The sequence below is a fragment of the Rhinoderma darwinii genome, chromosome 12 (assembly GCF_050947455.1).
Source record: "Rhinoderma darwinii isolate aRhiDar2 chromosome 12, aRhiDar2.hap1, whole genome shotgun sequence".
In the NCBI taxonomy this organism is placed as follows: Eukaryota; Metazoa; Chordata; class Amphibia; order Anura; family Rhinodermatidae; genus Rhinoderma; species Rhinoderma darwinii.
The window spans coordinates 17,416,961-17,440,130 of NC_134698.1; the positions used below are offsets into that span (position 1 = coordinate 17,416,961).

General features: G+C 42.1%; 1 protein-coding gene across 2 annotated transcripts in view; it reads right to left on the reverse strand.

Annotated features, from left to right (window-relative positions):
• Nucleotides 1-16,867, reverse strand: part of GCHFR (GTP cyclohydrolase I feedback regulator) — a 40,734-nt gene extending 23,867 nt beyond the window's left edge. The window contains exon 1 of one of the 2 annotated variants that reach the window (XM_075844899.1): nt 16,794-16,867. In XM_075844899.1, coding sequence (XP_075701014.1) covers nt 16,794-16,865 — 72 coding nt within the window. In that variant the 5' untranslated portion in view covers nt 16,866-16,867. Of the gene's footprint in view, nt 1-10,601; nt 10,762-16,793 lie in introns of those variants that run through there. The other variant, XM_075844900.1, reaches the window with a different exon arrangement.
• Between the last annotated feature and the right edge of the window lie 6,303 nt (nt 16,868-23,170).

Sequence of the window (23,170 nt, forward strand, 5' to 3'; positions counted from 1 at the left end):
AGACATTCCACTACTAGATAGTGATCTCATACTGTTTGTAGATGGATCTTGTAAGAACAAATACATCCTACCCAGCAACTTATTCAGATGTGCAGTTATATTGAGCCATGGGACAAGCCATGTCTCAACAGGGGGGATGGTAGAAATCATATCTAAAGTGTTCATGGCATATGGCTTTACTAACTACTCTAAAAAAATAAAAATTGTTTAGCATGCGCCAAACATAATCTACAGGGGAATGTAAGACCAAAAAGAGAACAGTTCCCAAATCCACAATATCCATTCTAACACATTTGTATGGATTTCATTGAAGTTGTTTTTGCTTCCTAAGATATTAGGTATATGTATAAGGGTGTTGATTTGAAAAAATTTGGTTTGAGACACTTGTCAGATAAAATATATGGTATCTGTGAATATTTCTGTGAGTAGAAGATGTTACAGATAATCAGCTCAGATCAAGGTACAAATCCTGCTGAAAAGGGTAACAACATGTGTGACATAAAATGTACCCAGTAACTACATATTATCTATGTGCCCTGTCCAGAGGGACAGAGAAGTTTTTCTTATATAAAGGTGTTTGTTTGATTTGATGTACAGGATTTGTCAATGAACTGATGAGAACCAAACATGAGAGGTGATAGCATGAGATTAGTGATAGAATTATTTTCTTAGTTGAGACCCTATTGTTTATATTGTCTGAGGTTTATAATTATAATGTGTGTAAACATGCCACGGTATTGTGAACAACAACTTGAGGTGTTTTATGTGGAAGTATGAGGTGAAGGTCACTGGTTGTTGTCACTCATATGTAAGAAGTACATGGCAGCAATGGGAGCCCAGAGGTCATGTGAGAAAGATGCTGCCCACGACCTGTTATATCTGCAGGGGTAATAGTCGAATTAGAACAGTAAGTGACAGTGCGACAATTATGACCAATATGTACCGTGGTAGGAGAAGTTTGGATTATTGACAATGTTAGTAGGTTTAGCAGTAAAGAATGCTCATAATGTAGAGAAAGTGGCCGACAGATTGAACACTGCTCCCTTGGCATTTGCCAAGTAGTTGGCTCAACCTGTTGCCACTGTATAGACCTTTTTGGCATTATGCAGGATAGAGCAAGCTAAGAAAATAAAGTCCATAAGGGGGATAAGCCCTATTTTAAGTACCTGGCTTGGGTACAAAATGTCCTAAAATAAACAAAAGGTGGGAAAAATGAAAGTGATTAAAATAATGTTTAGATTAATTTATTTTGTGCAGCAGTCATCTTGTCTGGAGACCCCATCTTGTTCTTATGTAGTGAATAAGAAAGACATTGTTCCTTTAAGTCAATTATATTAATGCTGATTTCGCATGTTATTAAAATTAGTTATTTTTGACATTCGTTCTTATGCGAAACTCAAAGGGAAGAATTATTGTTTACTGATTATTGATGTATTTACCAAATGGTTAGACTATTTGTAATACCACAGTTACATCCATTCTCTAGGATGGATGAAGAGTTTGATTTTACACTTGCTGAATTTATGGCAAAAATGCTAACCAACAAGGAAGTTTCTATCTCTAATTGTATTCCAGGTGTACCCTAACCTGAACCTGAACCTGTGAAGTCAGGAAATTGGATATTATTTTCATTGAAAAAGATCATATCAGGTTCTGCTTACCACACCTACGGCCGTACAGATAGCCGAACGTACCTCTTGGATACACTTATCACACTGTAAGGTAGTTAGGGAATTGCCACTATCCTCCTAGGCTATAAGAGACTGATTACAAAGGGTGGTCATTTGTTAGAAGTGACTGGTCTCAAACTTCAGCGAAGAAAACATCCAGAGCCTGGGAGGAGACAGGGCAAAATGTTATATGTTATTCTAGGTATTCTATGGGGGTCCAAGGTGTGTCAACCAAAGGTATGGGATCCCTGGGAAGCAGGGTCAGGGTATGATTTCCTAAAGACTTAGCTTAAAGAGTTAAATATTTTAATTTCACTGAAGGTAAGACTGCAACATATGAAATAGATTTCCGCGCTGTGTTATAGATCAATGCAAGGATAGAAACACAGCTTATAAACTAGCGCATATTCAGATAAATACATTTGTACTATCTATGTAAATACCCTAATAAAAAGGATAAGGGACTATATGATATAGGAATTGATGTTTCAGGTACTGGCCTATAGGGCATTTCTTGCAACTGAAAGTTTTTTAGCTCCAAAGATAGACCGACCCTTTATAGTCAGTCTGGCCAACTTCACTTATGAAGATAAATTGACATTAGAAACAGGTTACAGTGATAAACATGAATGGTTAGTATGGATGAGATACACTGCAATCCAAAATAATAGAACTGTATCGCTTGTGCAAAAGCCAGACCACATCCGGCTACTATATCTTTTAGGCTACCAGATAAGGAGAACCTACAAGGTCTGCAGTGCGTGTTATCTTTATATAATGCATCATATAATCCAGGTGATAAATTATGTAAGACATTCTCTTTATTGTACCCACCTGTGGGGAGAGATGAAATCCCTCCCTTAGTAGTGGCTTACCCAGGCAACTACACCTGCTTTCTGAGGAATGGGCAAGGTAAGAAAGTAGGGAACCTCGCTGAACAATTTTGTGACCGATAATGGTAATTACTCCTCTAATTAGTTTACCTACCAGACAAAGGCAAGGACTGATCTCTGGTGGCTATGTGGAGAAAGGAAGGCCAAATGGCAGGGAGGCTGTACTCTGGTTCAGCTTCTGATGCCATTCCACTTGTTTTTAGCACCAGAGTTTCAGAGAATGAGAAAACGCCCTGGAGACTATCTGAATCACTATAAGCGGTCTATCCATGGAAGTTCCTTTGACCATAGAATATACATAGAAAATAGGAGTACCCCGAGGGGGGCCAAATGAGTTTAAGGCCCAAAATCAGATTGCATCAGGCTTCTAGTCTGTACTTTTCTGGTGGTCTACAATAAATAAGAATGTCAACTGGATTAATTATATTTATTACAATCAACAGAGATTTGTTAATTTTACCAGGGATGCAATAAAGGGCATTGCAGATCAGTTGGGACCTACATCTTTAATGACATGGCAAAATAGAATAACCCTGGACGTTACTAGCAGGAAAAGGGGGTGTCTGCAAAATGTCTGTTGTACTTTTATTACCAATAATACAGCTCCTGATGGCAGTATTACCAAGGCATTGGAAGGACTCAATTCCCTGTCCGAAGAGCTTGCGGGAAAACTCCAGAATAAATGACATCTTCATCTCATGGATTGATGGGTAGTTTGGAAAATGGACTGGCCTGGTAACATCTATACTCATGACCATTGCTGTTGTTGCCAGTATATTGACTGTTTGTAGATGCGACACTCTGCAGAAGAGGATTGATCCAAAGATTAATTGAGACCTCAGTGACAAAGACAATGTGCCAAGAGATTCAAAAGAAGAGAACCTGTCCAGGATAATCTTACAGATCATGTCTAAATAAATTTATAAGAGGAGGGAATGTTAGAAAAGTCTTATTTTAAATTTATTGTTACTTCATGTAATAGATATTAAATGTGCATACAGGGTTCTCAGAAAATGCTTTAGCTAACAAAAGGTTAAATATGTTATATTCTTAAGTGTGTAAGTCGGTTGGATTTCTTAATAAAGATTGCAATCTCCAGAGGAAGTCCAACTGACCTAATCTCATTTTGAGGTGTAAGACATTTCATATGACAGGATAGCCACAAACGGTTTTCAGTTGGTATATGTGTATAAAAACCTATGCTTATGTAATGAAGGCAGACAACTGCTGATTTTGACTTGTCTCCTCATCGATGAGAATAAAACTCTTATTGGGATGAAAACTTGAATCATTATTGATAAGTATGGAAAATTCTTCTAACACACTCTACACTTCTTTTATGTATACTGGACTTATTTTTTGAACTGCTGCCTTGTCTGTGCTTTAAAAAAGCCTCCATCTTGATTCTTAGATTTTCCCAACTTTCTCTTCCTCTCTGCTTTGCTATCAATCCCATGATGCTTCAGGACAGCATCACATGACTAGTTAAAGACCATACCATTTCTGCATGCTGGGGGACACTGTTATTATCATTTTCTTTATATTCTACTAACCATAAGTATCCAGACAGGGAGGCCGCAATATATTCTTCTACATTATACCTGCGTGACAGGAACCTGTCTAAGTATCAGTGGCAGCTGATGATAGAAGTTTCTGTCCCCCCTGTGTAATACTAATGTGGTAGAGGAACTGCTGAAGCCTGTGATGGGTGACACATAGATCTCCATAGACTTAAGTAGAGAAAGTAGTCACCGAGCCGGATTCACACTGCTGCTAAGCAACCATCCCAGTCCGATATATAGAGATAAATAATCAGAGACTGACACGTGGAATAACATAATGGTACACATGGGAAAGTTTAGTTTTGGTTTTATTTTTAGTTGTGTCCCTTTAAAAGAAGTTTTCAAGTTAAACAGTATTTGTGGTCCAACTCACCCATTCTATTGTATGGGTCCGCAAAATAAAATTAACAGCTCACGAAAGCCACTAGGATTCATGTTTTGAGGTCTGCAAAACGGAAACGATGGTGTGCATGATGCCTCACGAGAGAGTAGAGCATCGCTGAGTTTCCAGGAGAAGGACGGTGGTGAAAAATGTGAAACTAGAGAGATCTTGTGGATATAATGATGCGACCGCAGGCAGGGATAATACTAAGAAAGTTGACGGCAAGTGGATAAATGAGAAGTGAGTAAAAAAAAGTCTTTACAGGAGAAACTATCATGAGGGTCAGGGTAAAAAGAATATTCTCTGTCGTCCCCTAAAATACTATGTGTGTCTGCAAAAGATTCTAGTTCCTAATTTTTTTTTAAAAAGGTCGAGGACGACGACAACGACTAGTTAGAGACGTAATATGTGACTAGGGTCAAATGTTAGTGTGATAACCTGATAGAATAAAATATCTGCCTGAGGGGGGTCAACGATTTGTTCCGTAACTTAATAGGAAGGTGTTTTTCAGAAAAATAGCGCCACCCTATGTCATATGTAGGGGAGTAAAGATGCTTAGACTGTGAGAAGTGAGTCTCCTGTAGCATTATAACATCACCATGGAGTCGTCTATAATTTGTGAATGCAATCTACCTATTAATAGGGTTATTAATTAACATTGTGTGAAATTATGGAGTATGCCATAGTTTAGGAGACCCAGGGGAATAGGCAGAGTGATAAACCACGTGTGTAAAAATATGACTAGAGCACACATGTCCAAAAAAAATACAATAAAAAGTTACATGAAGAATCAAATCAAAAATTGTGGAGAACAAAGAACCTACTTCTGCATCACACAAGTTACCCAACTGTATCCCAAGCAGCAATCCGGCCATATCTCAGTGGCGCCGGTGCTGCCTAGGAGATGGGGAGCCATGTGCGGTTCCTATGTTCCCACATGCAAAATACTGCAATCTTAAGGAGAGATCACTCCAAAAAGAACCCTTCTGAACCATAAGAATGGAATTTTCCACTTCGAGGAGAGGACAGCAAATATTTGAAGAGTGACATTTCCGAAGATAACCATAGCCATCTCTTATGCTGCCTGCAGAGCATCCGCCTTACCAGTCGAGTAATGTAAACAGAGAATGACATCTCGGGACCTTTCCGTAATCTGAGTCTTCAGGCGGCGTGCCGCGTGAATATAGTTAATGAGAAAAACGACCTTCCAGGCAATAGAAAACGGAATAGCCAGAGGGAATATGCGAATAGATCATAAATAGATCCATGGACTCCGCTGAGCCTTAAAGGGAACCTGTCACCAGTATTTCACCTATTGAACTCTGCTCATCCCTCGATGGCCGCTGCTGTCAAAAGTTCATTGGCGTTATCCCCTCTCCTAAACTCCTCCTCCGACTGTAAATAACGGTCTGCAAACATTTCGCACTTTTTATGGTAATAATCCGGCAGACTCGTTTGTTTCTCTTCTTATGCCTGCCCATGGCCGAAAACTGGCCTGCCCTGAATGCCGAAATCTCGTCCGACATAGTGTGCATGAGCCAGACATGTATGGTCTGATACCCTTCCCTGCTTCGTCCGGACCTCAAATGTAGTTACTGCGTATGCGCCGCTATGGTCTCCATTTGCGCGCACGCACCAGAACAGGACATCGATGCGCAAGCGCAGTATTTCATGTGTGCTAGGGGGAGGCGGGGAGCTGTCGAAAGTAAGTAGGCGGGTTAACTCGGAAAGGCTTGAAGAATGAAAGGAATGAAGTTATGACTCTTTTTGAACGAATATATGACTTTTTTATGCTCATTAGCATATGGCACAGGAACACTAAAAAATGGAATAATAAAGGTACAGAGCCGACTAAGAAGATAATTATAAGTTACATAAAAATGATTTTTCACCCACTTTCACAAGATATTGCTGGTTTATTAGGTGAAATGCTGTTGACAGGTTCCCTTTAAAGGGGTTGTCCAGTCCCTACAAATTGATGGCCTATCCTCAGGATAGGCCATCAATAATTGATTGGTCGGAGTCCAACTGCCGGGACCCATTGCCGATCAGCTGGTTTGAAGGGGCCGCAGTGCTCTACGAATGCTGCTTCCCCTTCATTCTGGTCACTGCTCACACTGTGAATCACCGACACAGCAGTAGCAGCGGTTCACAGTATTACGACCTTTTTCCATTGACGTGAATGGGAGAAGCCTGTAATACTGCAAACTGCCACTACAAGCATGTCGGCGATTCACAGTGTGAGCAGTAAGGGCGAGCGCTGCGGTCCCTTGAAAACAGCAGATCAGCGAGGGTCGCGGAAGTCAGACCCCGACCAATCAAATATTGATGGCCTATCCTAAGGATAGGTCATCAATTTGTAGGGACTGGACAACCCCTTTAAAATGATTGAACCTGGACATTTTCCCGATATCCAGCAGGTGTGCATGATCCTGTACTTGGGCTTGTTTACAATGACTTACCTCTGCACGTAAGTCATTGTACACAGATGCCAGTCTGTCGCGTTTGGTTTCCCGACAATCCGTACGTGACCCTAGACAGGCGAGTTTCGAAGAAATGTCATGGTTAGCCTTTTGTAGTTCCGCTTGGAATGAGGGATAGATCTTACAGAAGAGGTTCTCTATAACGCCCCCATGGCCACGGACCGTCGGGATTACTCACCCCCCGGCGGCCGCAGCCATGGATCACTGAGCGCTGGCCCGCATCTCCTCCTCAGGAGACGCGAGCACTCACTTCCGCTTCGTTCTGCAGGAATTTAAATCTTCTTTGGTAAAGGGTGGATGATTCGCAGATTGGGAAGGCAAAGTGCCCTGCTGACTATGACATTGTGAATGAGGAGGTAGAGGGAAAAGATCTACCAGCATGGAACTTTGGGAAGTCATGGAATCCTCGTCGCCATATGGAGCCAATGTTGCCATAGTATTTAGGTGAAAAAGCGTGGAAATGGACGCTTGTGAGCAAGAGCACGAGATGGAAAGCTTGTGTTAAAGCTTATGCAAGGCTGGATTGGTCTTCATAGAACTATATTGCAAACCAGTAAAGTCAATTGAGAACCAGGGGGTCGCTCGTTCTAAATCAAGAAAGCAAAGAAGTGTCAACTTATGTCCATGGACTACTCGTTACATATCCTTATTTTTGCATGAATACGATCTTTACAGTGGGACTGGCTGTATAAATGCCTGCCCTGAAAACATTGGGGCTATACCCCTTTAAGAGCAGTAAAAATGAAGGTATGCAGTCTTGTGGATCTTAACCCCTTAAAGACATGTCACGTACTGGTACGCGGCAGCCGTTAAGGGGAAGTATGGAGCGGGCTCACAGGCTAAGCTCGCTCCTTACATAGCAGGTGACTGTTATACAACCGACACCTCACTGCAACGGCTGGAATCAAAGATCACTTTGATTCCGCCCGTTTAACACCTTAAATGCCACGGTTAATAGCGACCGCGGCACTTAAAATGTTAGAATCAGGGGGCGCCCCCTCAAACACGCCATCATGCCCCCACCCCCGTGGCACGATCGGCCATTTACCGTGGTTGATATGGCAGCCTGGGGGCCTAATAAAGGCCCCCAGGTCTGCCATCTTTGTACTCCTTTGAAGCCCTGACTCTGGCAGGGCTTCAAAGGAGACTGTCAGAATTACGATATACTGCAATACATTAGTATTGCAGTATATCAGGCAATCGATCCAACGATCGCTGCATCAATTTCCCTAGAAGTACTAATAAAAAAAAGTAACAGTTAAATAAAGATTTTTATAATGTTCCAAAACAAATTAAATATTAAAAGTAAAAAAAAAACCTTTTTCCATTTTTTTCCTAAAGCAATGTTAAAAAAAATAAAAGTTAACATAACTGGTATCGCCAAGTTCGTAGAACTATCACCATATAGCGTTATTTAACCCGCCCGGTGAATGATGTAAAAAAATAAATATAAATATATATAAAACATGCAAATTGCTGGTTTTTGGTCACCTTAGCTCTCCAAAAAAAAAGGAATAAAAAGTGATAAAAAAATTTGCATATACCCCGAAATGGTATTGGTGAAAACTACAACTCCCCCGCCCTCACACCTCTAAATTGATGGAAAAATAAAAAAAAAAGTTATGCCTCTCAGAATACGGCGACACAAAGCATTGTTTTTTTAGCAAATAGTTTTATTTTTTTAAAAGTGGTAAAAAATTAAACAAAACATATAAATTTGGTATCGCCGTAATCGTATCAACCTGTAGAAAAAGGTGAATATGTAGCTTTTACCGCCTGATGGACGCCGTAATAACAAAACCCCCCAAAAAATGGTGTAATCGCTTGTTTTTGGCCATTTAAACCTACAAATATTTTTTTTCTTCAGATTCCCAGTACATTATGCGGTACAATAAATGGTGCCATGAAAAATTACAATTTGTCCCGCAAAAAACAAGACCTCATATGGCTATGTCGACGAAGAAATAGAAAAGTTATGGCTTTTGGAAAGCGGGGAGGAAAAAACAAAAATGAAAAAAACTCAAATTGGCCTGGTCTTTAAGGGGCAAAAAAGTTACAATTTGGGCCCAAGGAGGAGAGGCCACTAGGGGGGGCCCTCCCGCCAGGGAGAGATCCAGTAAAATAAAAAAGGGTCTGTAAGGGGTCAGGCAGGGCCCAGTAGCAGGGAGATCCTGGAGTGCTAGATAAATGGGTTCCGGTACCACCAGCAAGCCTTATCAATAGCCTGGGGACTGGAGAAAACGGGGCAGATGGGGACTCACTCTGAAGGATGTGCTGGCAGGACAAGATGGCGGCCGTGACCGCGGACATGACGAGCACCTCTGGCTACAGGAATATAGAGGTGTCCAGGTAGTGGGAAAAGCCCTAGTATGGCTGCAGATAAACCCCAGTGGCTGGATCGGTTGAACGCTTGGATGAAGCTGCCACCCGTCTGGAGTGCCCCGCCAGGTAAGACCGAGGATCTAGGAGCCAGGTACATCGCTGCTCAGCAGGGTGTAGTGAGCATGAGCAGGGCAGTTTAGGGCTTGGTGTGGCGCTGATATGGCAGTGAGTAGCAATTGAGACACATTTTTCTTGTGTACGCCAGGACTGAGCTCGTCTGCTCTACAACAGTCAGTAGGTGCCACGCGCTTTTTTCATTTTGGGCAGGCTGACAACTAATAGGACCTTGCTCTAAATGAAAACCGTCAGCGGTGCCATATTTATAAAGCCTCTGACCTCCAGTTTGTGCAGGAATCTCGCAGAAGGGCATGGGACATTTTCAGCACCAGCCGCACTGTCTATCACACTTCCTATACATATTCCTCTATTGTTCTCTTTCAGAAGAGAATTTTCTAGTTTTTATTACTTTCTATGAAGTGACTTGTATGTAAAGTAAATAATTGCAATAAGAGTTAGAGCTCTACTTTAAAACCTTTAATGCCAGGGGTGCCATAGTATTGTGGCCCAGCATCTGACAGGACCCGCAGACCCTTTCACCTAATCTCATACGACCCCTGGACAAACATCACAGTTCTTTATAAAAACGCTTTCTCTGCCGCCCATTTCAGTATGAGGTCAGAGGTGTAACCCCGGCAAGATACAGCATGCCCCTTTATTTTACCACGAGCAGCAAAAAACCGACGCAGATAAAAGACGCCTCCGCCTCCCATAGAAATCAATGGGAGGAAGTTTCAGATGTTTTTTGGCTGCGGATTCTGACGCGGTTTCGGCGTCAAAATCAGCGTCAGAAATCTCTGTGTGAACTGGGCCGAACACTGGAGATTATATATATATATACACACACACACAAATTATGTACAGGTTGTTTGTAAGTCATACACTAATATTCATCTAATGCCATTCTGTATAACATCATCAAGTTGCTATTCATTTTATACTGCGCTGGTACATATCCATAATATATGTCATAACATGAAGATAGATAGATAGATAGATAGATAGATAGATAGATAGATAGATAGATAGATAGATAGATAGATAGATAGATAGATAGATAGATAGATATGGGATAGATAGATAGATAGATAGATAGATAGATAGATATGACAGATGCAGCAGCATGCAGTGGATGGAGCAGTAGGTACTCTCGCTCGCTTCTCAGTGCTCACCATGCGGATCTGGGTGCTGATCAGTATATAGGGCATGATGCCTGCTGTTGCTCAGTCTCAGCTGTTACTCTACGTCCCGGCCACCATCTACAGAGCTAACCTTCGGCTTCCCGACACGCCTCCGCTTCTCGACCAATAGGAGGGCTTAGAGCTCCATGACGTCACGGGGGCATCTCCGGAAGTGTCTGGACAGGGGATTATCTCAGGCTTCCCTCTAGATTGGAGTTGTTCCTGGTAGCTCCTCCTACAGCGACTCCATTCTGGACCGGTCAGGTCGGTCACAGGTCAGGTCGGTCACAGGTCAGTCACTGGTCAGGTCGGTCACAGGTCAGGTGACTAGATTGGAGTTGCTGGGGGGGTGACTTGCTTGGAACAACTCCTACGTAGACAGGTCACTGCTGAAATGACTAGAATGGAGTTGCCGGCAGGAGCTCCCCATAGGGACTCCATTCTAGTGACTGAGAACAGGAGGGGCTGGAGTGGAGTCTCTGCAGGGAGGATCCTGGGGCTCAGTCACATTATATCATTATAGATGGTGCTGCACAACATGTCACCTATACATTGTACATCTATAGACAACTCCTGCTGTAATTATAGCAATGTTTACTTTATAGTCTGTCTATAAACTTTTTTTAACCCCTTCCCTCTTTGGCCACTTTTGTTCTTAACAGCCTCATTTTTCAAATTTGACGTGTCACTTTATGTGGTGATAACTTCGGAATGCTTTTACCTATCCAAGCGATTCTGAGATTGCTTTCTCGTGACACATTGGACTTTATGCTACTGGCAAAATTTGCTCAATACATTCATTATTTATTTGTGAAAAAGACCAAAATGTAGCAAAAATTGTAAAAAATTAGCATTTTTCTCAATTTAAGACTTTATTCACACAAAACGCAGTGTTTTGTGCGCGTTGCAGTTCCGTGGTCATCAGTGAATTGTGCGTGGCTGCGTGATTTTCACGTATATGCCATCCTTATGACACGCGTTTTAATGTTTAGAAAAGGAAATGAAGGAAGTGCTTTTATTTTTTCCTTCATTTCTTGATCCACTGTTGCGCGAATCATGCGCGACACACGGAAGTGCCACAGTTTTTTGCAAAATGTATTTGAATTAGTATGTGAAGTTGTAAATTTTTATGTTTTGCAAGGAATAAAGGAGAAAAACACCCCAACATTTGTAAAGAATTTCTTCCAATTATAGCAATACCCCATATGTGGTAATAAACTGCTGTTTGGACCCACAGCAGGGTTCAGAAGAGAAGGAGCGCCATTTGGATTTTGGATATCTGATTTTGCTGGAATCGTTTTCAGTGCTATGTCGCGTTTGAAATGCCCTGAAGGGACCAAAACAGTGGAAACCCCCCGAAGATGACCCCATTTTGGTAACTACACACCTCAAGGAATTTTGACCCCACAGTTGTTTTGCTGAATTCATTGGAATTAGTCTGTAAAGGTGAAAATCCATTGTTGTTTTTTAGAAAACAGACATTTTTAATTTTTACAACGAATAAAGGAGAAAAAGCACCCCAACATTTGTAAAACAGTTTCTCCCGATTGCGGAAATATGCCATATCTGGTAATAAACTGCTGTTTGGACCCGCAGCGGGGCTTAGAAGGGAAGGAGCGCTATTCAGCTTTTGGAGCTCAAATTTAGCCGAAATGGTTTTCGGGTGTCATGTCGCATTTGCAAAGCCCCTGAGGGACCAAAACAGTGGAAACCACCAAAAAGTGACCTCATTTGGGAAACTACACCACTGAAGGAATCTATCTAGGAGTATAGTGAGCATTTAGACCCCACAGGTATTTATTAGAATTAGGCCGTGAAAATAAATATCAACATTATTTCCACTAAAATGTTGTATTTTTTCATTTTCACGAAGGATAAAGGAGAGAAAAAAAAGCACCCCAACATCTGTAAAACAATTTCTCCCGAGTACCGCAATACCCCACATGTGGTCATAGATGTTTTTTTTATTGGAAATTAATTAACCCTTTCAGGACTGATCCATTTTTTGCTTTTTTATTTTTCGTTTTTTCACTCCACGCCTTCCAAGAGCCATGACTATTTTATTTTTCCGCCAATAGAGTGGTGTGAGGGCTTATTTCTCGCGGGAGGAGTCGTAGTTTCTATTGACACCATTTAAAGTACCACCTAATGTGCTGGGAAACTGAAAATAAAATTCTTTACAGGCTGAAATTTGAAAAAACTGCAATTCCTCCATTTGTTTTTTTGGTTTTGTTTTTACTGCTTTCACCGTGCAGTAAAAACAACAACTTAAAATTTTTCTGCTACTCAATAAAATTACGGAGAAGCTAAATTTATATAGTTTTTCTTATATATTTTACTACTTTTATAAAGTAAAAAAAAAAAAATTGTTTTGTTTCACCACATTATGAGAGCCGTGACTTTTTTTATTTTTCAGTCAATAGAGTGGTGTGAGGGCTTATTTTTTGCGGGACGAGCTGCAGTTTTTATTGGTACCATTTTTTGGTACATACAACTTTTTGAGCACTTTTTATAAAAATTTTTGGTAGAGCCGAGGTGACCAAAAAACAGCGATTTGTCGTTTTAAATACTTTAATTTTCACGGCGTTCACCGTGCGAGTTCAATAATGGTATATTGTAAAAGTTTGGACTTTTAGGCTATGTTCACACGGAGTATTTTGGGGGAGGAATATCTGCCTCAAAATTCAGTTTGGAACTTTGAGGCAGATATTCCTCTCCCTGCACGCCGATTATCGCCCGCGGCCATTGAACGCCGCGGGCATAAAACAGCGAGAAATACACTTTCTCCTGCCTCCCATTGAAGTCAATGGGAGGTCAGAGGCGGAAGCGCCCGAAGATAGGGCATGTCGCTTCTTTTTCCCGCGAGGCAGTACCCCGTGTGAACATAGCCTTACAGACACAGCGATACCAATTTTGTGTATTTTTACATTTCTTTACATTACTTCAGAGAAAAAATGGGAAGAGGTTTTTTTGTTTTTTTTAACTTTAAATATTTATTAAATTTTTTTCACTAATAATAACTACGGTATTTACTTTTGTTTTTACACCATTTATTAGTCCCCCTAGGGGACTTGAACCAGAAATGAGTAGATCACTGGTACAATACACTGCATTACTAAAGTATTGCAGTATATTTAAATTTTTACAGGCTCCTTTAACAGCGCGATCGCTGTTCCTGTCCGTTAGTCCCGGGTGTCAGCTGTAATACATAGAGACACCTGCAGCATATGGAGCGGGCGTAGCGCATGTGCCCGCTCCATATATAACCCCCCGCACCACAACATGCTATTAAGTCGTGGTGCGCGAAGGCGTTAATGCACAGCGGATGGTGCAGAGTGAAAATTACAATTTTCCACTGATATGCCATTTTAGTGCAATATAGGTTGTGCCCTAAGACAAATACCTCATAAAATATCTGTGGACGTAAACTGCTGTTTGGGCACGCTGTAGGGCTCAGAAGGGAGGGAGCAGTATTTTGCTTTTGGAGCGCATATTTTGCTTGGTAACTGTTCTGTTTGGGGTTTTGCTGGTATTTCAGTTTATAATGTGGGGGGATATGTTATCTGTGCGGGGAACATCAGGGCATATTAAGAGGGTATAATAATGGGGTACATAAATAATAATCCGCAGATATGTGGCCGGTGTCGCACTGATAAATGGCGCCAGATCTTATCCGCTTTTGGAACACTCTGCACATTTTGCATCGCCATATTCTGAGAGCCAGAACTTTTTTTTTTCTCCACCGGAGCCGTGTGAGGGCTTATTTGTTGCGGGACAATCCGTAGTTTTCATTGGTACCATTTTGGCGTACATGCGATTTTTTTTATTTTTTATTTATGACTTATTACTAAATTTTTTGGCAAGCAAGGTGACCAAAAACCAGCAATTCTGACAAAGTTTTTTATTCTTTTTTTTTATGCCGTTCACCGTGCGCTATAAATGACAATTTTACTTTATTCTGCAGGTTGGTACGATTACGGCGATACCAGATGTATATCGTTTTTTATGTTTCGCAGCGTTTGCGCAATAAAATCACTTCTTTATAAAAAAAAATTGTTTTTTGTGTCACATTATTCTGAGAGCCATAACTTTTTTTATTTTTCAGTCAAAAAAGCTGTGTAAGGCCTCATGCACACAAACATATTTTTTTCCTCCCGTAAATACTGGCGTAAATACGGGTCCTTTGTCACACATATTTGTCCCGTATTCCACCAGTATTTACAGACCCGTGCCCATAAATACGGGTCCGCTGCCCCCAGTATTCACGGACTCGTTTACTCTGCACTAATCGGCAGCACCTTCTCTCTATCAGTGCTGGAAAGAGAGAAGGGTCAGCCCTTTCGTGCAGACTTTCTGCAGCATTTGTAAGTAAAAGAAGTTCATACGTACCGTTGTCTTGGTGACGCGTCCCTCTTTTGACATCCAGTCCAACCTCCCTGGATGACGCGGCAGACCATATGACCGCTGTGGCCTGTGATTGGCTGCAGCAGTCACATGGGATGAAACGGCATCCCGGGAGGCCGGACTGGAGGAAGAAGAAGAGTTCTGGGTAAGTTCACTTTTAATACTATTAACTCAATTAACTCTTTCAGCACCCTGGACAGTGACTATCCCCTGACGTCGCCTAGCAACGCTCCCGTAATTACGGGAGCCCTATAGACTTTTGTCGGCCAGCCCGTGCCGTTATAGCATGAAAAAGGACATGTTCTATATTTTTCAACGGCACGGGCACCTCCCCGTAAGCAAACGGGGAGGTACCAATAGAAGTCTAATAAAGCTCGTAATTACGGGCGTTTTTACGTTCGTGTGCATGAGGCATAAGGGCTTGTTTTTTGCGGGACGGGTTGTAGTTTTTATTGCTACTATTTTTGGGTACATGCGACTTTTTGATCACTTTCTATTCTATATTTTGGGAGGAGTGGTGACCAAAAAATAGTGATTCTGACATTGTTTTTTACTTATTTCTTATGCGGTGTTCACCGTGCGGGAAAATAACATTATAGTTTTATAGCTGGGGTCGTTACGAACGCAGTGATGCCAGATATGTGTACTTTTTTTAACGTGTTAATCTTTTTTCCTATAATAAAGACGTTATAGGAAAAAAAGAATTTTTTTGTTGATGTCACTTATAACTTTGATTTTTACACTTCTTTAAAACATTTTTATTATCTTTTTAAAAAAAAATTCACTTGTCCCTCTAGGGGACACTTAGGGTATGTTCACACGAGGTCATTACGTCCGTAATTGACGGACGTATTTCGGCCGCAAGTCCCGGACCGAACACAGTGCAGGGAGCCGGGCTCCTAGCATCATAGTTATGTACGACGCTAGGAGTCCCTGCCTTGCTGCCGGACAACTGTCCCGTACTGAAAACATGATTACAGTACGGGACAGTTGTTCGGCAGCGTGTCAGGGACTCCTAGTATCGTACATAACTATGATGCTAGGAGCCCGGCTCCCTGCACTGTGTTCGGTCCGGGACTTGCGGCCGAAATGCGTCCATCAATTACGGACGTAATGACCTCGTGTGAACATACCCTTAGACTTGCAGCTCCGATCGCTGCTGGAACACATTACACTACCTACGTAGTGTAATGTGTTCTAACGGTCATTGTGACGTGACAGTCACTCTGACAGGAAGCCTACGAGGACCAGCCTCTGGCTCGTCCGTACATGGCAGCCCGGAGGCCATTGTCTGGCCTCCGGTTGCAGGGACAACCATCTGCAGCCCCCGCAAATGCATGTGGGGGCTGCCGATCTGCTCTAAACTTCTTAAATGCATCTAAGGGGTTAATTGGCAAAATCAGCGGCGATGGGCCGCTGATCAGCAACACGGAGAGCACGGCAGATACCCTGCACAGTTAACCGCTGCGCTGTTAAAGCATGGACGTAACTGCACGCCAAGGTGCGTGAAGGGGTTAATAGCGTCAGGAGCGATATCTCCACATCATTGCAAAACAAAAGTTAAATATTTTTTGTTATGAAAAAAGTGCATGATTTTTTTTTTTTATCCTTTAGGCCCGGTTCCCACGGGGCAGATACGCTGCATAAAAATCACGCAGCTTGTCCGACCTGGAACCTGCAGTACATTCCATCCCAAAAAATCGCACCACATTGTGGTGCGTTTTTTTGGAACGGATTTTCCGCTGCGGAAAGCAGCGGTAAAATAACGCTCATATTTACGTAGGCCGTTGTTATGGCGACGCATCCCCTGTGCAGTCTAGTCCGGCCTGCCTGGATGATGCTGCAGCCCATGTTACTGCCTCAGCCTGTGATTGGCTGCAGAGGTCACATGGGATGCAACGTCATCCCAGGAGGCCGGACTGGAGGAAGAAACACAGACTTCTGGGTAAGTATTTTTTTTAAAAAATTTTTAAACGCAGCATAAATTGTCAATTTATGCTGCGGAATTAAGTTCTGCACCGCAAGTCACGTTATTACCATTTACGCTGCATTGTTTTTCCGCAGTGTGGGCAGGAGATTTACTAAATCTCATCTACTTTGCTGCTACTGTAATTGCTGCGGAATTTCCACACACAATTCCGTTGCAGAAATTCCACAGCGTTTACACTGCGTGGGAACCCGGCCTTAGGATATTTTTTCACACACAGGATACGCTGCAGATTTTCTGCAGCAGAATCTCTAGAAAAATGCTGGCAAATCTGTCACAGAAATCCGCACAAATAGTGCGTTTTTCCAGATGTTGCGTTGTTTGCAGCAAATCCACCGCAAAAAACGCAACTCTGAATTAAAAAAACCCACTCATACCTACCCAGGAGTCTGTGTTTCTTCCTCCAGGCCGGCCTTGATGACGTCAGAGGGCCGGTCTCCTGGGATGACACTTTATCTCATGTAGCCGCCGCTGAAGGGGTTATAATATATTATATTATTAAATATTATTATTATACTGTGTGTAAAGGGACTTTATACTGTGTGGGGGCACTATATAGGGCATTATACTGTGGGGGAATTATACTTTTTTATGGGGCATTTTTTTATGATGGGGCTGGGCGCCGAAAGATAATTTTGCACAGGGCGCCATCTATTCTAAGGCCGGCCCTGCTCATGATCATGATTATTATAATAAGTAACCGCAAAGTAAAGATGTAATTTAGAAATGCTTCCTTTTTTGGTTTACGGTTTATGTAAAGTGTGGGTTTTATCCATCCTTAAAGTAATTCAGAACTGATAAGATATAAGGGTATGTGCACACGACAACGCCAAAAACTTCTGAAATTACGGAGCTGTTTTCAGTAGAAAACAGCTCCTGAATTTCAGACGTTTTTACAAGTGTACGTGTTTTTCGCGGCGTCTTTTACGGATGTAATTGGAGCTGTTCTTCATTGGAGTCTATGAAAAACGGCCCCAATTACGTCCCAGGAAGTGTCCTGCACTTCTTTGACGCGGCCGTAATTTTACGCGCCGTCTTTTGACAGCGACGCGTAAAATGACAGCTCGTTTGCACAGAACATCGTAAAACCCATTGCAAGCAATGGGCAGATGTTTGCCAACGTATTGGAGCCGTCTTTTCAGGCGTAATTCGAGGCGTAAAACGCCTCCATTACGCCTGAAAATTGGTCATGTGCACATACCCTAAGAGTACATGCCATAACTTTTCCTTTTTTTAAAAGCCACACCGGACATCTCCTTTAATAAAACTGATGATGATGATGATGATGCCCACGACCACAATTTTTCACTCCTAGTTTAATGCGTGTTTATGATTTTCTGTAGACAATTTCCCAAAGTAAGAGCTCCCCATGCCAAACCATCTGCCACACAGCATGACCTCAAAGTGCTTGATTCTATCCAATTTGGCCACCCACAAACATGGGCTGCATTAAATTATTAATTTTCCAGAAAAATTAATTTGTAATTAATGTATAAAATAGCTAAATCATACCATGCTGTGTTTAGATTCTATATATGTATATGTCTGCTAAACAATAAGAGAATTCATTAACCTCAAAGTCTAGTTTAGCTGAAGAAGGATACTGGACATTTATGTCAATGTCTTTCCTGCCAGTCCACCCTCTCCTTTCCCTAAACCACGAAACGAAATTAAAATAAATAATAATAATCGAGTGCTTGAGACATGTGGCCTCTTTTAGGCTTCGTTCACATCAGGACTCCGTTCATGGGTTCATGGGTTCCGTCAGAGCTTTCCGTCAGGGGAACCCATGAACGGAATCCAAACTGAAACAAACGGAAACCATAGGTTTCCGTTTGCATCACCATTGATTTCAATGGTTACGGATTCGGTATTGATTCCATCAAATCGACGGAACCATTAAACATGGAAACCATTTGCGCTGGATCCATCACCATTGAAATGAATGGTGATGCAAACGGAAACCTATGGTTTCCGTTTGAATTCCATTCATGGGTTCCCCTGACGGAAAGCTCAGACGGATGAAAGAAGTCCCAATGCAGATATGAACAAAGCCTTACTTGTGAAATGCAGGAGCTAAAGAATTAGTGGCCTGTGTTACCTGTTTTGGAGGGCACAGTAAGAAGACTGCCAGAAGAAGACGGCACCGGTGGTCACATGGATGGGGAGAGCAGTGAACTACTGTGAGGTACAGGCCAGAAAGAGGTGGGAGAGTCAACGGAGTGATGACAGGGACTGAAAGAGAACAATGGGAAGGCAGCGGCTGGCTTCCAAGTCCCTTAGGGCGCTCAGGAGCCCAACATATGGACTGCATCATCTCAAGGAGCTCATGCCCTACTACGGGCCTGGAGCCAGAGTCAGTAATGAAGAAACTCTTAGAGCGGAAGCCAAGATTTGGAGAGAACAACAAGAACTAAGAGGGCCCCTGGTGTAACAATGGCAAGTTCTGATCAGAACGGCTTAGAACTGAGAGTTATTCGATTGGAGCCAAGGTTAAGATATTGTGCGAAACAGGATACCAATTGTTAAAGACTATAGTATTGAGACTGTTCCGAGAACTGTTATTTGGTATAGTCCTCATTACCCCTCAATATGCTGAGTCTGTCAATCGCAGCAGCGGCTAACGACCTATATTGCGTGCTCACTGAGGATCTGAAGCTCTAGACACTCGGTGCACCCAGTCCCTGCTGGGGATTCTGTGCTGGAAGAGGGAGGGCACCACTGTGGCCCAAAAGACAGGTGTCTAGGCACGGACAGATGCTGATGGGACCTACCACAGTTGTTGAGCTCTCCGGGCATAGAGCAGGCCCTGTTAGCACTATAGGTTGTAGCAAGTTGCTGTTTACTTCATGAAGTAATCAATAAAGTGAGAATTCCCCGTAAAGAAGTGTCACATGTCTGCAAAAGTGTCCTCCAGCATGTCCATGGGATTCCATAGGTCATCCAGTCTGTATGTTGATATCCTATCCCTGTTACTATGGCCCAACCCCTTTATTATCCAAACTCAACTCACCCCTTCCAATAAACACTTCGAGACTTTGGGTTGGATAAAATTGGCCAAAGCAGCCAGTTTATTAACAATCATACATAAAACAAGCATTATTTTTATCAATAAAAAACACAATGAGAAAGGAGCTACAAAACTCTGGTGCCAAACTGCCCATCATATATATGTTTATCCCCAGCCGTTTCCCCACAGGCTCAGGAGCACTGTTATAACCGCAGTTGGCTTGCCATGAGTGTAAACCACTCCCCGGGACACCACCCAGCAGGAGCCCAAAATAAGCCAGACTACTGACCAATTGTATAATTTGGGAGGGACCATACCCACGATGAATCCCCCTACACTAATTTACCACCAACTCCAAGGAGCCCCCGATCCGCCCAGCCACCGTGACTCCATCTTCGACAAACCACCACCAGCCATGCACCTGTGAAAAGAGAAAAGAAAGAGCAAAACAGAACCATACTGAGAAAATGCAGCATAGAAGAAAACAGGGAGGGAGGGTGAGACAAATCCTGTGCTGTCTGTCCGTTACTGGCCCTCAGCACCCCTTGCTCGTCTTTGTATAGCCCCTGACTTCGCCCCTTGAAGCCACCCCTACTCTTTGTTCTAACTCCTCTACTACTCCTATTTTAAAAGTTAACCCCTTACCTTCCTGTCCCCCTGGTCATGCCGACCTACCCCTATGGCCTGCAGCCTGTGTCCGGCCCTTACGGTACACCTGCATCAGTACTCACCACCAACCCATGTGTACTGTAGTGTTTGATACCCTGCGTGCCCACAGGACAACCTGCACTAGCAGAAAAGATTTATTAGAGAGTCTGATAGAATGATTTCCCATTGTAAATATTTATTAAGAATTCTTTCAGACTCTCACTAATCATTTCTGCTAGTCCGGTTTTGCACTTTAAATTTAAAGTGTTGACCATGAAAATTCTTGGTTGTTTGGGCTTCATACACTATAGCTTGTAAAAATATTCAAAAATTTTCTGAAAACACAGTTTGAGTTATAGAGAAGAAAAAAACATATTTTTGGTGGTTCGTTTTTAAATTCACATGCATCATTCCCATGGGAATATGTCTGTGCGTGCGAGCAAGCTATAAAATTTTGGGTAATATATCTCAGAGGTGCAGTTTATCACATGGATCTACTCATTTCACTTGGCCGGGGCTCCGGCAAGTCTCAGACACAGCTGATGTGTGATATAGAGCTTTTGCAGCCAACAGAAACAGGGCTCTTGGAAGGGGGTCTGTTTGCTTTGCTTTTTTATTCTTTTTTCACAGCATTCCTAACAAACGAACAAAGGTTATTTGGCTCTTATTTTGCACATATTCAATGACCCGCCTGAAACAGAACAGCACAGAGTACATTAAATCTTATAGTAATTCTAGTATAGAGTATATTACAATCGATTATTACTGTTCAACATACATTTTCCTGCCATATCTTCATAAGTTTTATTGCACAATGTGCTTCAACCTCATACTGAGGTCTTCTTCATGCATTAAAACGTTCCCGAATTGACGTTAAAATTAATTGCCCAAAAAAAAGCCTCATTGGATTCATGTCTCAATAGTAGTTTTCACTTTTTCTTCCATGATAAATCTAACAGGTCCTACCAATAACAGAAGCTCTCCTCCGTATTTTTCCATATTTCTTACTTCAGATTCAGGCCCCATGCACACGACCTTAAAATTGCCCCGAATTACGGACCGTATTTGCAGACCCATTCATTTCTATGGCCGACGGACACCTTCCCATATACTTACGGGAAGGAGTCCATGTCGTAGAAACTTTCCGGAAAAAATAGGACATGTCCTGTTTTTTTATTTTACGGACCATGCTCCCATACTTTATAATGGGAGCACGGCTCTTAATGAATTAAATGCGGACAGGTGTCCGCAGCAATCCGTGCCCGTAATTCAAGTCGGAATCACGGGCACTGGCGTGTGCATGGCGCCCCACTGTAGCAGCAGCTTTCATTTATTTATATACTGTATATGTATATATATATATATATATATATATGCTTCACAGTGGAGGAGACACCATCTTCCCAAAAAGCCTAGTACAGGGTGCCTTCAACAGAGCAAATACCTTCGCAAAAAAACAAACCTATACGGCAGGGGTTGCACTAAATTGAGCTGTATTTGTTCTGGTGTTATACTGTATATATGAACTGAGCTTGGTTCTGGAGCTGTATATATGTTATGATCTTGGTTCTAGTGCTGTATTTATGTACTGTGGTTGGTTCTGCTGCTGTATATATGTATTGAGCTTGGCTCTCGTGACGTATATATGTATTAGCTTGGTTCTAGTGCTGTATTTACACTACCGTTCAAAAGTTTGGGGTCACCCAGACAATTTAGTATTTTCCATGAAAACTCACACTTATATTTATCAAATGAGTTGCAAAATGACTAGAAAATATAGTCAAGACATTGACAAGGTTAGAAATAATGATTTTTATTTGAAATAATAATTTTCTCCTTCAAACTTTGCTTTCGTCAAAGAATGCTCCATTTGCAGCAATTCCAGCATTGCAGACCTTTGGCATTCTAGCTGTTAATTTGCTGAGGTAATCGGGAGAAATTTCACCCCATTCTTCCAGAAGCCCCTCCCACAAGTTGGATTGGCTTGATGGGCACTTCTTGCGTACCATACGGTCAAGCTGCTCCCACAACAGCTCTATGGGGTTGAGATCTGGTGACTGCGCTGGCCACTCCATTACAGATAGATTACCAGCTGCCGGCTTCTTCCCTAAATAGTTCTTGCATAATTTGGAGGTGTGCTTTGGGTCATTGTCCTGTTGTAGGATGAAATTGGCTCCAATCAAGCGCTGTCCACATGGTATGGCATGGCGTTGCAAAATGGAGTGATAGCCTTCCTTATTCAAAATCCCTTTTACCTAATCCACTGATGTGAACTACAACTGTACTGCAACTACCTGGCTTTATATCTCAAATGTAAATCTCGTGACACGAATTGTACATTATACTTGGCGTGTATGGTATGTATATATCTTTGCACTGTTGACCGGATTGGAGATATATTGCCATATTGATTATCTTTGTATTACACGAAAACTTTAATAAAAATTCAATGTTAAAATCAAAATCCCTTTTACCTTGTACAAATCTCCCACTTTACCAGCACCAAAGCAA